The sequence below is a fragment of the Oncorhynchus clarkii genome, chromosome 5 (assembly GCF_045791955.1).
Source record: "Oncorhynchus clarkii lewisi isolate Uvic-CL-2024 chromosome 5, UVic_Ocla_1.0, whole genome shotgun sequence".
Taxonomy (NCBI): domain Eukaryota; kingdom Metazoa; phylum Chordata; class Actinopteri; order Salmoniformes; family Salmonidae; genus Oncorhynchus; species Oncorhynchus clarkii.
The window spans coordinates 6,610,700-6,629,277 of NC_092151.1; the positions used below are offsets into that span (position 1 = coordinate 6,610,700).

Here is an 18,578-nt window from a genome sequence, read left to right on the forward strand (position 1 = left end):
CACACAAACAGTAGGTATCCTACGCACATACTTCCACACAAACAGTAGGTATCCTACGCACATACTTCCACACAAACAGTAGGTATCCTACGCACATACTTCCACACAAACAGTAGGTATCCTACGCACATACTTCCACACAAACAGTAGGTATCCTACGCACATACTTCCACACAAACAGTAGGTATCCTACGCACATACTTCCACACGAACAGTAGATATCCTACGCACATACTTCCACACAAACAGTAGGTATCCTACGCACATACTTCCACACAAACAGTAGATATCCTACGCACATACTTCCACACAAACAGTAGGTATCCTATGCACATACTTCCACACAAACAGTAGGTATCCTACGCACATACTTCCACACAAACAGTAGGTATCCTACGCACATACTTCCACACAAACAGTAGGTATCCTACGCACATACTTCCACACAAACAGTAGGTGTCCTAATCACATACTTCCACACAAACAGTAGGTATCCTAATCACATACTTCCACACAAACAGTAGGTATCCTACGCACATACTTCCACACAAACAGTAGGTATCCTACGCACATACTTCCACACAAACAGTAGGTATCCTACGCACATACTTCCACACAAACAGTAGGTATCCTAATCACATACTTCCACACAAACAGTAGGTATCCTAATCACATACTTCCACACAAACAGTAGGTATCCTAATCACATACTTCCACACAAACAGTAGGTATCCTACGCACATACTTCCACACAAACAGTAGGTATCCTACACACATACTTCCACACAAACAGTAGGTATCCTACGCACATACTTCCACACAAACAGTAGGTATCCTAATCACATACTTCCACACAAACAGTAGGTATCCTAATCACATACTTCCACACAAACAGTAGATATCCTAATCACATACTTCCACACAAACAGTAGGTATCCTACGCACTTATTCCACACAAACAGTAGGTATCCTACGCACTTATTCCACACAAACAGTAGGTATCCTACGCACATAATTCCACACAAACAGTAGGTATCCTACGCACATACTTCCACACAAACAGTAGGTATCCTACGCACATACTTCCACACAAACAGTAGGTATCCTAATCACATACTTCCACACAAACAGTAGGTATCCTAATCACATACTTCCACACAAACAGTAGGTATCCTAATCACATACTTCCACACAAACAGTAGGTATCCTACGCACATACTTCCACACAAACAGTAGGTATCCTACGCACATACTTCCACACAAACGGTAGGTATCCTACGCACATACTTCCACACAAACGGTAGGTATCCTACGCACATACTTCCACACAAACGGTAGGTATCCTACGCACATACTTCCACACAAACGGTAGGTATCCTACGCACATACTTCCACACAAACAGTAGGTATCCTACGCACATACTTCCACACAAACAGTAGGTATCCTACGCACATACTTCCACACAAACAGTAGGTATCCTACGCACATACTTCCACACAAACAGTAGGTATCCTACGCACATACTTCCACACAAACAGTAGGTATCCTACGCACATACTTCCACACAAACAGTAGGTATCCTACGCACATACTTCCACACAAACAGTAGGTATCCTACGCACATACTTCCACACAAACAGTAGGTATCCTACGCACATACTTCCACACAAACAGTAGGTATCCTACGCACATACTTCCACACAAACAGTAGGTATCCTACGCACATACTTCCACACAAACAGTAGGTATCCTACGCACATACTTCCACACAAACAGTAGGTATCCTACGCACATACTTCCACACAAACAGTAGGTGTCCTAATCACATACTTCCACACAAACAGTAGGTATCCTACGCACATACTTCCACACAAACAGTAGGTATCCTACGCACATACTTCCACACAAACAGTAGGTATCCTACGCACATACTTCCACACAAACAGTAGGTATCCTACGCACATACTTCCACACAAACAGTAGGTGTCCTAATCACATACTTCCACACAAACAGTAGGTATCCTAATCACATACTTCCACACAAACAGTAGGTATCCTACGCACATACTTCCACACAAACAGTAGGTATCCTACGCACATACTTCCACACAAACAGTAGGTATCCTAATCACATACTTCCACACAAACAGTAGGTATCCTACGCACATACTTCCACACAAACAGTAGGTATCCTACGCACATACTTCCACACAAACAGTAGGTATCCTAATCACATACTTCCACACGAACAGTAGATATCCTACGCACATACTTCCACACAAACAGTAGGTATCCTAATCACATACTTCCACACAAACAGTAGGTATCCTAATCACATACTTCCACACAAACAGTAGGTATCCTACGCACATAATTCCACACAAACAGTAGGTATCCTACGCACATACTTCCACACAAACAGTAGGTATCCTACGCACATACTTCCACACAAACAGTAGGTATCCTACGCACATACTTCCACACAAACAGTAGGTATCCTACGCACATACTTCCACACAAACAGTAGGTATCCTACGCACATACTTCCACACAAACAGTAGGTATCCTACGCACATACTTCCACACAAACAGTAGGTGAGTTTTATCCTTCTCCGTAGTTCTCACCACTGTGTATCACTACCCAGCCGACAGTTCCATTCCCCCGAGATGAGGGAAACCTTGAGAAGTACTCCCTATGCTATCATAGGTTCCTCAGAGGCCTAGCCAGGTCGGTCCAAACACAGTTTAACTGTTATCGTTTTTTTTCTTCGGCACACGCATACAAGTTCAAATCCTAAGCTACGCCGTGCTCAGACAGCCTGTGTTTTTCCACCATACAGATACATCGTTTAATCTAATTCTGACTAAAACTACGACACGTCATCAGATTATAATTTTATGATTCTAATCAATTTCATACAATTATAAGGTGTCAGAGTGGAATTATTTTATCATTATCTTTCAACATATACATTATTTTATCAGTAACAATGGGACAATAAAAATGTATTAGCCATTAGGGCTGGGAATCACCATGGGACTTCACGATACGATAGTATCACGATACGATAGTATCACGATACGTTGGAGCCGATACAATATGTATTGCGATTTGATATTGTGATTTTATTGTGATTCGATGTTTTGAAACGTATTGCTCACCATATGTTGTAAATAATAATTATTTAAATAATGGTTAAATAAAACATTTTATAAAATATGTCAGCTGCAGAGAGACGAGCCATGAGTTTTGATCCGTCGTGGAAATACAAGTGCTGAAGACACGTTGGCTCACTATTTTAAAAGATGTAAGAACAAGCTATGAAGGAAAATTGAGTTTTTTGTGCAGGCAAAATGATATTACGATATTGTTAAAACGAAACTATGTATCATTGAAAATAATATCTCGATATGTAACTATTGATTACGAATCCCCCCCTCTTCACTAAAGTGTTTTGCTCATATTCCACTTTACATTACTATCTTAAACACTTAATTTACAAAAATGACAAGTTAATTAGTGGGTGATGGTGATTTCAGAAACAGAGTGGGGGGGACAAAAACATAGCCCCCCCCCCACCCAGTCTGATAGTGGTAGTGGGGTGGGTAGATGTCTAGTCTCCTTTATGGCTCTAATCTGATAGTGGGGTGGGTAGATGTCTAGTCTCCCTTATGTCTCTAATCTGATAGTGGTAGTGGGGTGGTAGATGTCTAGTCTCCCTTATGTCTCTAATCTGATAATGGTAGTGGGGTGGTAGATGTCTAGTCTCCTTTATGGCTCTAATCTGATAGTGGTAGATGTCTTATCTCCCTTATGGCTCTAATCTGATAGTGGTAGTGGGGTGGTAGATGTCTAGTCTCCTTTATGGCTCTAATCTGATAGTGGTAGTGGTGTGGTAGATGTCTAGTCTCCTTTATGGCTATAATCTGATAGTGGTAGTGGGGTGGTAGATGTCTAGTCTCCTTTATGGCTATAATCTGATAGTGGTAGTGGGGGGGGGGGGGGGGGGGGGGGGGGGTAGATGGGGGGGGGGGGGGGGGGTAGATGTCTAATCTCCCTTATGTCTCTAATCTGATAATGGTAGTGGGGTGGTAGATGTCTAGTCTCCCTTATGGCTCTAATCTGATAGTGGTAGATGTCTAATCTCTCTTATGGCTCTAATCTGATAGTGGTAGTGGGGTGGTAGATGTCTAGTCTCCTTTATGGCTCTAATCTGATAGTGGTAGGGGGGGGGGTGGGGGGGGGGGGTAGATGTCCATTATCTCTCTCCTCTTCAGTCCTGACCCAGTCTCTCCGTTCTCTCTCCATTTCAGTCCTGACCCAGTCTCTCCGTTCTCTCTCCACTTCAGTCCTGATCCAGCCTCTCCTTTCTCTCTCCACTTAAGTCCTGACCCAGTCTCTCCGATCTCTCTCCACTTCAGTCCTGACCCAGTGACTCCGTTCTCTCCCCTCTTCAGGCCCTTCCAAAGTGATAGGCCTGAGCTGTTACCCTTCTGTGTGTACCTGGAATTTTGTCTGAACAGGGAACATTTGGAGCCCAGGGTGCCGAGTTTAGACAGTGAGGACTAGTGACATCACGTAGTCCTCCTGACCCAGTCTCTCTCTCTCTCTCTCTCTCTCTCTCTACTCAGGCCCGTCCAAAGTACCTCCGCTGCATCGCCATCGCCTGTTACTTCCTGGCTGCCAAAACCAGCGAGGAGGACGAGGTGATTACATCCTACACCATCAGGCTCCTTAGTGAATACATAACCATTACATCCTACACCATCAGGCTCCTTAGTGAATACATAACCATTACATACGACACCATCAGGCTCCTTAGTGAATACATAACCATTACATACAACACCATCAGGCTCTGTGATTAGTACCATTAGGAGGTCAGACAATTAAGTTGAAATAAGATGATTAGAGTTCTTGGTGACAAATTGGTTGGTGGGCTGCCTTTGGTGCGTGTTTGCTATTGTTGTTTTGAACCCAACTAACCCAAAGTCATGTGTGCGTGCGCGTGCGTGCGCGTGCGTGTGTGTGTGTGCGCGCAGCGTGTGCCGTTGCTGCGTGACTTGGCCAGCAGCAGCAGATGTGGCTGCTCCCCATCAGAGATACTGAGAATGGAGAGGATCATTCTGGATAAACTCAACTGGGACCTGCACGCTGCCACACCGCTGGACTTTCTACACATTGTGAGTATTGGGTTCCGTCACCACGTTCATAGTCCTGTCCTAGTGTCCTAGACAGAACCACCCTAGAGGCTAGAAGTAGTGTCCTAGACAGAACCACCCTAGAGGCTTGAAGTAGTGTCCTAGACAGAACCACCCTAGAGGCTTGAAGTAGTGTCCTAGACAGAACCACCCTAGAGGCTTGAAGTAGTGTCCTAGACAGAACCACCACTAAAGGCTTGAAGTAGTGTCCTAGACAGAACCACCCTAGAGGCTTGAAGTAGTGTCCTAGACAGAACCACCCTAGAGGCTTGAAGTAGTGTCCTAGACAGAACCACCCTATAGGCTTGAAGTAGTGTCCTAGACAGAACCACCACTAAAGGCTTGAAGTAGTGTCCTAGACAGAACCACCCTATAGGCTTGAAGTAGTGTCCTAGACAGAACCACCCTATAGGCTAGAAGTAGTGTCCCATCCAGAACCACTGCTAGAGGCTTGAAGTAGTGTCCTAGACAGAACCACCACTAGAGGCTTGAAGTAGTGTCCTAGACAGAACCACCCTATAGGCTTGAAGTAGTGTCCTAGACAGAACCACCCTATAGGCTTGAAGTAGTGTCCTAGACAGAACCACCCTAGAGACTTGAAGTAGTGTCCTAGACAGAACCACCCTATAGGCTAGAAGTAGTGTCCTATCCAGAACCACTGCTAGAGGCTTGAAGTAGTGTCCTAGACAGAACCACCGCTAGAGTCTTGAAGTAGTGTCCTAGCCAGAACCACCCTAGAGGCTTGAAGTAGTGTCCTAGCCAGAACCACCCTAGAGGCTTGAAGTAGTGTCCTAGACAGAACCACCCTAGAGGCTTGAAGTAGTGTCCTAGACAGAACCACCCTGGAGGCTTGAAGTAGTGTCCTAGACAGAACCACCCTAGAGGCTTGAAGTAGTGTCCTAGACAGAACCACCCTAGAGGCTTGAAGTAGTGTCCTAGACAGAACCACCCTAGAGGCTTGAAGTAGTGTCCTAGACAGAACCACCACTAGAGGCTTGAAGTAGTGTCCTAGACAGAACCACCACTAAAGGCTTGAAGTAGTGTCCTAGACAGAACCACCACTAAAGGCTTGAAGTAGTGTCCTAGACAGAACCACCCTAGAGGCTTGAAGTAGTGTCCTAGACAGAACCACCCTAGAGGCTTGAAGTAGTGTCCTAGACAGAACCACCCTAGAGGCTTGAAGTAGTGTCCTAGACAGAACCACCCTATAGACTTGAAGTAGTGTCCTAGACAGAACCACCCTAAGGCTTGAAGTAGTGTCCTAGACAGAACCACCACTAGAGGCTTGAAGTAGTGTCCTAGTCAGAACCACCCTATAGGCTTGAAGTAGTGTCCTAGACAGAACCACCCTAGAGGCTTGAAGTAGTGTCCTAGACAGAACCACCACTAAAGGCTTGAAGTAGTGTCCTAGACAGAACCACCCTACAGGCTTGAAGTAGTGTCCTAGACAGAACCACCCTAGAGGCTTGAAGTAGTGTCCTAGACAGAACCACCCTAGAGACTTGAAGTAGTGTCCTAGACAGAACCACCGCTAGAGGCTTGAAGTAGTGTCCTAGACAGAACCACCGCTAGAGGCTTGAAGTAGTGTCCTAGACAGAACCACCACTAAAGGCTTGAAGTAGTGTCCTAGACAGAACCACCCTAGAGGCTTGAAGTAGTGTCCTAGACAGAACAACCACTAGAGGCTTGAAGTAGTGTCCTAGACAGAACCACCCTAGAGGCTTGAAGTAGTGTCCTAGACAGAACCACCCTAGAGGCTTGAAGTAGTGTCCTAGACAGAACCACCGCTAGAGGCTTGAAGTAGTGTCCTAGACAGAACCACCCTAGAGGCTTGAAGTAGTGTCCTAGACAGAACCACCACTAGAGGCTTGAAGTAGTGTCCTAGACAGAACCACCCTAGAGGCTTGAAGTAGTGTCCTAGACAGAGCCACCCTAGAGGCTTGAAGTAGTGTCCTAGACAGAGCCACCCTAGAGGCTTGAAGTAGTGTCCTAGACAGAACCACCACTAGAGGCTTGAAGTAGTGTCCTAGACAGAACCACCGCTAGAGGCTTGAAGTAGTGTCCTAGACAGAACCACCCTAGAGACTTGAAGTAGTGTCCTAGACAGAACCACCCTATAGGCTTGAAGTAGTGTCCTAGACAGAGCCACCCTAGAGGCTTGAAGTAGTGTCCTAGACAGAACCACCCTAGAGGCTTGAAGTAGTGTCCTAGACAGAACCACCCTATAGACTTGAAGTAGTGTCCTAGACAGAACCACCGCTAGAGGCTTGAAGTAGTGTCCTAGACAGAACCACCGCTAGAGGCTTGAAGTAGTGTCCTAGACAGAACCACCCTAGAGGCTTGAAGTAGTGTCCTAGACAGAACCACCACTAGAGGCTTGAAGTAGTGTCCTAGACAGAACCACCCTAGAGGCTTGAAGTAGTGTCCTAGACAGAGCCACCCTAGAGGCTTGAAGTAGTGTCCTAGACAGAGCCACCCTAGAGGCTTGAAGTAGTGTCCTAGACAGAACCACCACTAGAGGCTTGAAGTAGTGTCCTAGACAGAACCACCGCTAGAGGCTTGAAGTAGTGTCCTAGACAGAACCACCCTAGAGACTTGAAGTAGTGTCCTAGACAGAACCACCCTATAGGCTTGAAGTAGTGTCCTAGACAGAGCCACCCTAGAGGCTTGAAGTAGTGTCCTAGACAGAACCACCCTAGAGGCTTGAAGTAGTGTCCTAGACAGAACCACCCTAGAGACTTGAAGTAGTGTCCTAGACAGAACCACCCTAGAGGCTTGAAGTAGTGTCCTAGACAGAACCACCCTAGAGGCTTGAAGTAGTGTCCTAGACAGAACCACCCTAGAGGCTAGAAGTAGTGTCCTAGACAGAACCACCCTAGAGGCTAGAAGTAGTGTCCTAGACAGAACCACCCTAGAGGCTAGAAGTAGTGTCCTAGACAGAACCACCCTAAGGCTTGAAGTAGTGTCCTAGACAGAACCACCCTAGAGGCTTGAAGTAGTGTCCTAGACAGAACCACCACTAAAGGCTTGAAGTAGTGTCCTAGACAGAACCACCCTACAGGCTTGAAGTAGTGTCCTAGACAGAACCACCCTAGAGGCTTGAAGTAGTGTCCTAGACAGAACCACCCTAGAGACTTGAAGTAGTGTCCTAGACAGAACCACCGCTAGAGGCTTGAAGTAGTGTCCTAGACAGAACCACCGCTAGAGGCTTGAAGTAGTGTCCTAGACAGAACCACCACTAAAGGCTTGAAGTAGTGTCCTAGACAGAACCACCCTAGAGGCTTGAAGTAGTGTCCTAGACAGAACAACCACTAGAGGCTTGAAGTAGTGTCCTAGACAGAACCACCCTAGAGGCTTGAAGTAGTGTCCTAGACAGAACCACCCTAGAGGCTTGAAGTAGTGTCCTAGACAGAACCACCGCTAGAGGCTTGAAGTAGTGTCCTAGACAGAACCACCCTAGAGGCTTGAAGTAGTGTCCTAGACAGAACCACCACTAGAGGCTTGAAGTAGTGTCCTAGACAGAACCACCCTAGAGGCTTGAAGTAGTGTCCTAGACAGAGCCACCCTAGAGGCTTGAAGTAGTGTCCTAGACAGAGCCACCCTAGAGGCTTGAAGTAGTGTCCTAGACAGAACCACCACTAGAGGCTTGAAGTAGTGTCCTAGACAGAACCACCGCTAGAGGCTTGAAGTAGTGTCCTAGACAGAACCACCCTAGAGACTTGAAGTAGTGTCCTAGACAGAACCACCCTATAGGCTTGAAGTAGTGTCCTAGACAGAGCCACCCTAGAGGCTTGAAGTAGTGTCCTAGACAGAACCACCCTAGAGGCTTGAAGTAGTGTCCTAGACAGAACCACCCTATAGACTTGAAGTAGTGTCCTAGACAGAACCACCGCTAGAGGCTTGAAGTAGTGTCCTAGACAGAACCACCGCTAGAGGCTTGAAGTAGTGTCCTAGACAGAACCACCCTAGAGGCTTGAAGTAGTGTCCTAGACAGAACCACCACTAGAGGCTTGAAGTAGTGTCCTAGACAGAACCACCCTAGAGGCTTGAAGTAGTGTCCTAGACAGAGCCACCCTAGAGGCTTGAAGTAGTGTCCTAGACAGAGCCACCCTAGAGGCTTGAAGTAGTGTCCTAGACAGAACCACCACTAGAGGCTTGAAGTAGTGTCCTAGACAGAACCACCGCTAGAGGCTTGAAGTAGTGTCCTAGACAGAACCACCCTAGAGACTTGAAGTAGTGTCCTAGACAGAACCACCCTATAGGCTTGAAGTAGTGTCCTAGACAGAGCCACCCTAGAGGCTTGAAGTAGTGTCCTAGACAGAACCACCCTAGAGGCTTGAAGTAGTGTCCTAGACAGAACCACCCTAGAGACTTGAAGTAGTGTCCTAGACAGAACCACCCTAGAGGCTTGAAGTAGTGTCCTAGACAGAACCACCCTAGAGGCTTGAAGTAGTGTCCTAGACAGAACCACCCTAGAGGCTTGAAGTAGTGTCCTAGACAGAACCACCCTATAGGCTAGAAGTAGTGTCCTAGACAGAACCACCGCTAGAGGCTTGAAGTAGTGTCCTAGACAGAACCACCCTAGAGGCTAGAAGTAGTGTCCTAGACAGAACCACCCTAGAGGCTAGAAGTAGTGTCCTAGACAGAACCACCCTAGAGGCTAGAAGTAGTGTCCTAGACAGAACCACCCTAAGGCTTGAAGTAGTGTCCTAGACAGAACCACCCTAGAGGCTAGAAGTAGTGTCCTAGCCAGAACCACCACTAGAGGCTTGAAGTAGTGTCCTAGCCAGAGCCACCCTGGTGGCTTGAAGTAGTGTCCTAGCCAGAGCCACCCTGGAGGCTTGAAGTAGTGGTGAGATATTCTGTATAGCTTAAGGTAATGTGTCACGCAATTAATTATGAAAATATTTTAAAAACTATTCCCTATTACTAGGCTATTCATATTCAAATGCACTATAATTTTAGGCTAACTGTAAACTGCCCTGCACACAATCAACGAACCAACTGCATCGCCTAAGGCTGCAAGTTCTCTCCCAGACTCAATGGATAGACATTTTGGAGCGTTAACAGTCCAACAGTCCATGTATAATAATACAGTCCACACTGAAAGGAAATTACTCAAATTTGTTTAATTTTGGAGTATAGGCTAGACCAATTATGTACCAAAGACATCTTAAATCATTTTTGTTTTATGTTTTTCTGCCATGTGTAATATGCGGTAGGCTATGTATTGTATAACGGCAAAATTATAATTTTAATTCAGGTATTTTTTTCTGGCTTGCGCTTATGAATATGCATATGCTTATGAATATGCATAAGCTTATGAATATGCATAATCTCTGAAATGTGTATGAGCGCTGTTGAACTTCTTTGTTCAAATTGTTCATCACAGTGACGTGAGTTTTAAAAGTAAGATGGGCCTAGTGTTTGTTATTTTCGATAACATTTGCATTGATGTCAGAGGGACAATAGAGCCCTGAGTACCAGGCCATTAGGACCTGATGGAGGGACAATAGAGCCCTGAGTACCAGACTATTAGGACCTGATGGAGGGACAATAGAGCCCTGAGTACCAGACCATTAGGACCTGATGGAGGGACAATAGAGCCCTGAGTACCAGGCCATTAGGACCTGATGGAGGGACAATAGAGCCCTGAGTACCAGGCCATTAGGACCTGATGGAGGGACAATAGAGCCCTGAGTACCAGGCCATTAGGACCTGATGGAGGGACAATAGAGCTCTGAGTACCAGGCCATTAGTGACCTGATGGAGGGACAATAGAGCCCTGAGTACCAGGCCATTAGGACCTGATGGAGAGACAATAGAGCCCTGAGTACCAGACCATTAGGACCTGATGGAGGGACAATAGAGCCCTGAGTACCAGACCATTAGGACCTGATGGAGGGACAATAGAGCCCTGAGTACCAGGCCATTAGGACTTGATGGAGGGACAATAGAGCCCTGAGTACCAGGCCATTAGGACCTGATGGTTGTTTAACAAGCTGGGCACTACTAACACATGTCCAGAGTGATTAAAAGGAGGTTATCATGACTCTGCGGTCATGACTCATGACTGCCGGGGGGTGGCGGTAATACAGCCGCCGCCACAGCCCTACCTACAACAGTTTAGTGAAAAAGATTTGACCGCTAACTAACTGGCTGTTGTTCCCCTTCAGTTCCATGTCATGGTGCTGTCCTGCAAGCCACGGTTCATGGTGGGTCTGGTGGGGTGTAACCCGGCGCAGCACCTGTCCGTGTTGACCCAGCAGCTGCACTACTGCCTGGCCGACAGCGCCCTGCTACAGCCCCTCTCCCGGGGATCCATGCTGGCGCTGGCCCTCATCACCCTGGAGCTGGAGAATATCTGCCCTGACTGGCTGGCTCTCACGATCAACCTGCTCAGGAAAACACAGGTACTAAGTACTAAATTCTCACTACCCTCCTGGTCAGGAGAAATCACAAGTAGGCCTGCAGTACAGTATGTTGGCATGTTGAGATAGCGGCCAGTTAGGCAGTGAGGGCTTCTACCTAAATCATACACACGTACCAGTGTTGACGTGGAGTCCAATCTGACCCCACTCCCTATCTAGGTGATTCCACCCCAGGGGAGTGGAAAATGGTTATCTCAGAATGTTCTGGAAATTCTCACATAGGAACTTCATTGGGAGGAAGGATGTTTATCAAAAGAAGACCATCGCTCTCTCCCAGAAGTTTGGATGGTGCGTAAAACCCATTCGTTCAGATAAAAGGTTTTGATGTCAACTTAAAGCTTCCATTTTAATGTTTCACTTGTTTTCATTTCGCTGCATCGGGGATCGCATTCAGACGTTTTGGCTTTACAGCCTTCTTCAGTGTCTAGGTACAAAGCTTTTTTCATTCAAAACAACATTTTGTAGGGAACACAGGTGAGCAACCCAATCGGGGATTCTACTCATCTGCCAATCAGGGATGTCGTTTCTCTGGTCTACCCTCTAGACAAGTTGTTTTAAATGCTTTTTACATTTGTATCACAAACCATTTTTATTTATTATCATGGTGAAAGTGGAAACGTAGGTCCTTTTTAGATTTGTACCTCCTGTAAGTATGGGACACCGTTTGGGTCTTTGCGTGTGTGGAAAAAAGCTACACTTTTCAAAATAACACTATTTGACTTGTTAAATAAGCTTTTAATTTGACGCGTTAAATGACAACAGTTCTATTATAGAATGTTGTGTTGTGCTGAATTAGACCCGTGCAAGCCAAGCGCCACCACTACTATCAGTATCACTGTCAAAGCTGTACAAACCAAGTCTGCAAACAAGCAAACACCGGCCACGAACTGTGTGTTTACAATACCGCGTTGGTAATAAGGCATTATTTGTTTGACCTCTACTTCTGGGGTAGCTAGCTTTAGCTTGGTACCTAGCTAGCACCAATACAACCAGCCTGAAAACAATGACCCGTAGAAACTGCAGTCATTTTCATTATTCTTAGCAATGATTTAGGAGTCCTTGTAACTTTTAGCTAAGTAGCCACTTGTTGTTCGCCTATTGAAATTGACCTTCAGTTCATGAAAATAAATAGCTAGCCAGCTACTTAATAACCCTGTTTCCCAAAGCTAACGTTATAAACAGCCAGCTAGCTTCATCTGGCTAGTGAGGCTCGACCGGACCGGGGTATGTGTTGTGAAGCTCGCCACAATAAGGATTGGGCACAATAGTGGAATTTGCGGTTTGCCTTCAAAATAAAAGTACCTCTTTTGAAAGCGATGCAGAAGGTTATAATTTGTGGAATCGTGACATATTTACACTAGATAATGTTAAACAAGGTTGGAATGTGAAGCAATGAAATGGGGTATCAGTCTAGTCGGTGTCACCCACAGAACACAACTGTGGGGTATCAGTCTAGTCGGTGACACCCACAGAACACAACCGTGAAGAGTTTAAGCGAATATTAGCGTTGTAGCTCTTATCGCGGGACTGCGACTGTGTGAAATCACCTCCCCAGTCAGCCTATTGTGTGTATTGACATTCATATTGCACTGTACAGCATTACCTAAGGGTTGAGGATCAATGAAATGGGATATCAGTCTACTCAATACCCAATATGTTTTTTTCCCAATGTCGTCCTCAGAGTTATCAGACTCCAAAACATCCACGCAGTATTGTTTTTCCTCTGGAATAGTGTTCGGTACACGTAGGTTGACAATAAATGTGGCTCAATTCACAGATGTTTCAGAGTCCCGCAATAAGAGCTATGATGCTAATGTTTCTCTGGGTGTCACTGAGTAGACTGATACCCCATGTCATTGATCCACAATCCATAGTTACGGTTGTACAGTGAAATAAGTATTTCCCCAATTCAATTCTAAACTATAATACATACAGTGTGATTTCAACAGATGTGTCAAATTAACAGTCTTTTTTTTTTTAGCATGATCTATTAAATGATGTCATAATTCTACTATTTGTATTCATTTGCATCACTGTCAATGACATACTTTTATTTTGAAGGCCACTATTGTGGCTAATCCTTATTGTGGCTAGCCTCACATAGATGGGTTGCGACCACCATTACTCAAATAAGAACTGTCTTATAAATTAGGGTTATTTTAGATGACGACACCTAGCTATATACCTTATGATCTGTGAACCGTACATGATACAGACAACATCTTGAACTCATTATTCTCCTTATTCTCATTATAGAAATACAATGTTTTACATTCATTTACATTCATTTATTCAACATTAAACATTAATATAAATATCTCAACTACCCCCAATTTTAACACCATATTGTTTTAAGCAATTTACTCTACAATTAAATACAATTTCCAGACATGTCTGATACATTTAATGTGCCCCAGCAACACAGATTCAAAAGGAACTCCCTCTGCTGGTGATTTGCTGAAGGTGCAATCCTAAAGGAGGTCTGTGATTGGTTAATGACATATAATGTACATTTTTTTAAATGTTATATCATCAAAAGTAGCAGAGAGCCCACTCCGGGAAATGTGACGTTTTGATGAAACTGTCTAAAAATATATATTTAAAAAAGCGAAAAAAGAAAAAAAAAGGGTTATTTTGAGACATAAATAGGAATTGATGGGAAATGATGTAAATATATCACTAGCCACTTTAAACAATGCTACCTTATATAAATGTTACTTACCCTACATTATTCATCTCATACGCATACGTATATACTGTACTCTATATCATCGACGGTATCCTTATGTAATACATGTATCACTAGCCACTTTATACTATACTATGCCACTTTGTTTACATACTCATCTCATTTGTACATACTGTACCCGATACCATCTACTGTATCTTGCCTATGCTGCTCTGTACCATCACTCATTCATATATCCTTATGTACATATTCTTTATCCCCTTACACTGTGTACAAGACAGTAGTTTTGGAATTGTTAGTTAGATTACTTGTTATTACTGCATTGTCGGAACTAGAAGCACAAGCATTTCGCTACACTCGCATTAACATCTGCTAACCATGTGTATGTGACAAATAAAATTTGATTTGATTTGATTTGATTTAGCTATAAACAGATCATAAGGTCTTACAGGGGGCATACGCACACGGAGTGTACAAAACATTAGGAACACCTGCTCTTTCTGCGACGGGCCGACCAGGTGAAAGCGATGACCCCTTATTGATGTCACTTGTTAAATCCACTTCAAATCAGTGTAGATGAAGGGGAGGAGACAGGTTAAAGAAGGATTTTGAAGCCTTGAGACAATTTGAGACATGGATTGTGTGTGTGTGCCAGAGGGTGAATGGACAAGACAAAATCTGTAAGTGCCTTTTGAACGGGGGTATTTTATTAATTTATTTTACCTTTATTTAACTAGGGCAAGTCAGTTAAGAACAAATTCTTATTTTCAATGACGGCCTAGGAACAGTGGGTTAACTGCCTGTTCATAGGCAGAACGACAGATTTGTATCTTGTCAGCTCGGGGGTTTGAACTTGCAACCTTCCGGTTACTAGTCCAACGCTATAACCACTAGGCTATGGTAGTAGGTGCCAGGAGCACCGGTTTGTGTGTCAAGAACTGCAACTCTGCTGGGTTTTTCACTCTCAACAGTTTCCCATCTGTATCAAGAATGGTCCACCACCCAATGGACATCCAGTCAACTTGACACAACTGTGGGAAGCAGTGGAGTCAACATGGGCCAGCATCCCTGTGGAACGCTTTCAACACCTTGTAGAGTCCCATGTCCCAATGAATTGAGGCTGTTCTGAGGGGAGAGGGGGGTGCAACTCAATATTAAGAAGGTGTTCCTAATGTTTTGTGCAATCTGTGGGTCTCAGAGGGCTTAAAATTGCCACTTTCATCATGATTTTCTCAAAAATGGTTTGTGATACGAATGTAAAAAGCATGTCTCAGACATCCTTCCTCCCAATGAAGTTCCTGTGTGAGAATTGCCAGAACATTCTGAGATGACAAAAATATTTTCTCTTGTTGTGGAATAACCCATCGATCTCTCTCTTTCTCTTATGACCCTGTTCACTAAAACCCAGAACAAATACAGGGGATAACATGGATGTTGTAGTCCCTCCCAAGTATTGAATCACACTTATTAAAAAAATATATATATATATATATATATATCAGTGGTATTATCAGGATGCCTCTCGGGAACCGTTGCATAAATATAGCCAGCCTGTATTTTGACTCTAACCACGTTTCCATCCACAGTTATGTAAAGTCATTACTGTAAACAATAAAATAAAATTTCAACAGAAGTCACAGCAGTTGTGATGGAAACGAGGCGTTTCGGTACAATTCTATAAACGCCGACAGATCATTTGTTCGTTTGACGCGGTCTTTTTGTGTCGGTAAAATGTAAAATGTATTATGCGGTGGAAACACCTTTTCATGTGCAAATATTGATACAATAACCAGAGTAAAACTTTGAGTCACGCCATGATGTGGTGCGTGTGGTATGATATGGTGCGTGTGGTATGATATGGCGCGTGTGGTATGATATGGCGCGTGTGGTATGATATGGTGCGTGTGGTATGATATGGTGCGTGTGGTATGATATGGTGTGTGTGGTATGATATGGTGTGTGTGGTATGATATGGTGCGTGTGGTATGATATGGTGTGTGTGGTATGATATGGTGTGTGTGGTATGATATGGTGCGTGTGGTATGATATGGTGTGTGTGGTATGATATGGTGTGTGTGGTATGATATGGTGTGTGTGGTATGATATGGTGCGTGTGGTATGATATGGTGCGTGTGGTATGATATGGTGCGTGTGGTATGATATGGTGCGTGTGGTATGATATGGTGCGTGTGGTATGATATGGTGCGTGTGGTATGATATGGTGCGTGTGGTATGATATGGTGCGTGTGGTATGATATGGTGCGTGTGGTATGATATGGTGCGTGTGGTATGATATGGTATGTGTGGTATGATATGGTGTGTGTGGTATGATATGGTGTGTGTGGTATGATGTGGCGCGTGTGGTATGATATGGCGCGTGTGGTATGATATGGCGCGTGTGGTATGATATGGCGTGTGTGGTATGATATGGTGTGTGTGGTATGATATGGTGTGTGTGGTATGATGTGGTGTGTGTGGTATGATATGGTGTGTGTGGTATGATGTGGTGTGTGTGGTATGATATGGTGTGTGTGGTATGATATGGTGTGTGTGGTATGATGTGGCGCGTGTGGTATGATATGGTGTGTGTGGTATGATATGGTGTGTGTGGTGTGTGTGGTATGATATGGTGTGTGTGGTATGATGTGGTGTGTGTGGTATGATGTGGTGTGTGTGGTATGATGTGGTGTGTGTGGTATGATGTGGCGCGTGTGGTCCTCCCACTAGGACTCGGGGAAACCATGCCGTTTATTAGGCTACAGATTTAAATAAGTTATAAACTTCACAGGGTGGTGAAAGTGCACTTTGATGAGTTTAATGCCCCCTTTACAATAAATATTCATTCTGGTGACATGATTATCGATGGGAAATGTGCATATTTTAATGCGGATTTTAGAATATTCGCCTGACTCTGTCGTCAATTGGATGGAAACCTAGCTATTAACATACAGTGCAAGCCCAATTTTTCAGTTTTTGATTTGTTAAAAAAGTTTGAAATATCCAATAAATGTCGTTCCACTTCATGATTGTGTCCCACTTGTTGTTGATTCTTCACAAAAAAATACAGTTTTATATCTTTATGTTTGAAGCCTGAAATGTGGCAAAAGGTCGCAAAGTTCAAGGGGGCCGAATACTTTCGCAATGCACTGTAATTATAATCAAGTCTTTCATTTATCTCCCACCCCTAGATTGACAGTTCTCAGCTGATCCGATGTCGAGAGCTGGTGTCACGTCACCTGTCCACACAGGAAGCTTCCCTGCCTCCCAACACTGTGTACATCTACCAGTCCCTGCACCACAGTCTGGACCCGGACCCCTGCACCTGGGGAAGAGAGTCCGACACCAGGCTCCCAGACACAGACCCACCGGCCCCATCCACGGCCCCTAGGGACAGGAGCCTCTCCTGGGTCTCCTCTACCACCCTGCTCCAGGTCCATGGACCACCCAAACCCAGCCACCACTCCCACCAAGTCTCCCTGCGCTGCAAGCACTCAGCCAAGCGCAAGGTGAGAGCTTGGCTGCTTCAACAACCGGAGTAATGTATTTTTTTAACATCTACCTAGATACAGTGCATTTGGAAAGTATTCCGACCCCTTGATTATTTCCCCATTTTGTTACGTTACAGCCTTAGTCTAAAATGTATTAAATCGTTTTTCCCCCTCATCAATCGACACACAATATCCTGTAATGACAAAGCAAAAAAAACGTTTTTTTTTTTTTTTGCAAATGTATTAAAATGAAATCACATTTACGTGAGTATTCAGACCCTTTAATCAGTACTTTTAGTTACCTTACCTTACCTTATTCTTAAATTGTTTTTTTCCCTCATCAATCTCCACACAATACCCCCTAATGACATCGCAATACCCCCTAATGACATCGCAATACCCACTAATGACATCGCAATACCCCCTAATGACATCGCAATACCCCCTAATAACATCGCAATACCCCCTAATGACATCGCAGTACCCACTAATGACATCGCAATACCCACTAATGACATCACAATACCCCCTAATGACATCGCAATACCCCCTAATGACATCGCAATACCCCCTAATGACATCGCAATACCCCCTAATGACATCACAATACCCACTAATGACATCACAATACCCCCTAATGACATCACAATACCCACTAATGGCATCACAATACCCCCTAATGACATCACAATACCCACTAATGACATCACAATACCCCCTAATGACATCGCAATACCCACTAATGACATCGCAATACCCACTAATGA

The 18,578-nt window shown here is 44.4% G+C and overlaps 1 protein-coding gene across 4 annotated transcripts in view; it reads left to right on the forward strand.

The window, feature by feature from the left end:
- The window catches only part of LOC139408274 (cyclin-I-like), a 64,382-nt gene that overhangs the window by 42,505 nt on the left and 3,299 nt on the right, over positions 1-18,578 (forward strand). For 3 of the 4 annotated variants that reach the window (XM_071151977.1, XM_071151976.1, XM_071151975.1), the window contains 4 exons: positions 4,634-4,708; positions 5,045-5,185; positions 11,380-11,616; positions 17,512-17,829. In XM_071151977.1, coding sequence (XP_071008078.1) covers positions 4,634-4,708; positions 5,045-5,185; positions 11,380-11,616; positions 17,512-17,829 — 771 coding nt within the window. Of the gene's footprint in view, positions 1-4,633; positions 4,709-5,044; positions 5,186-11,379; positions 11,617-17,511; positions 17,859-18,578 lie in introns of all 4 variants that reach the window. The other variant, XM_071151978.1, reaches the window with a different exon arrangement.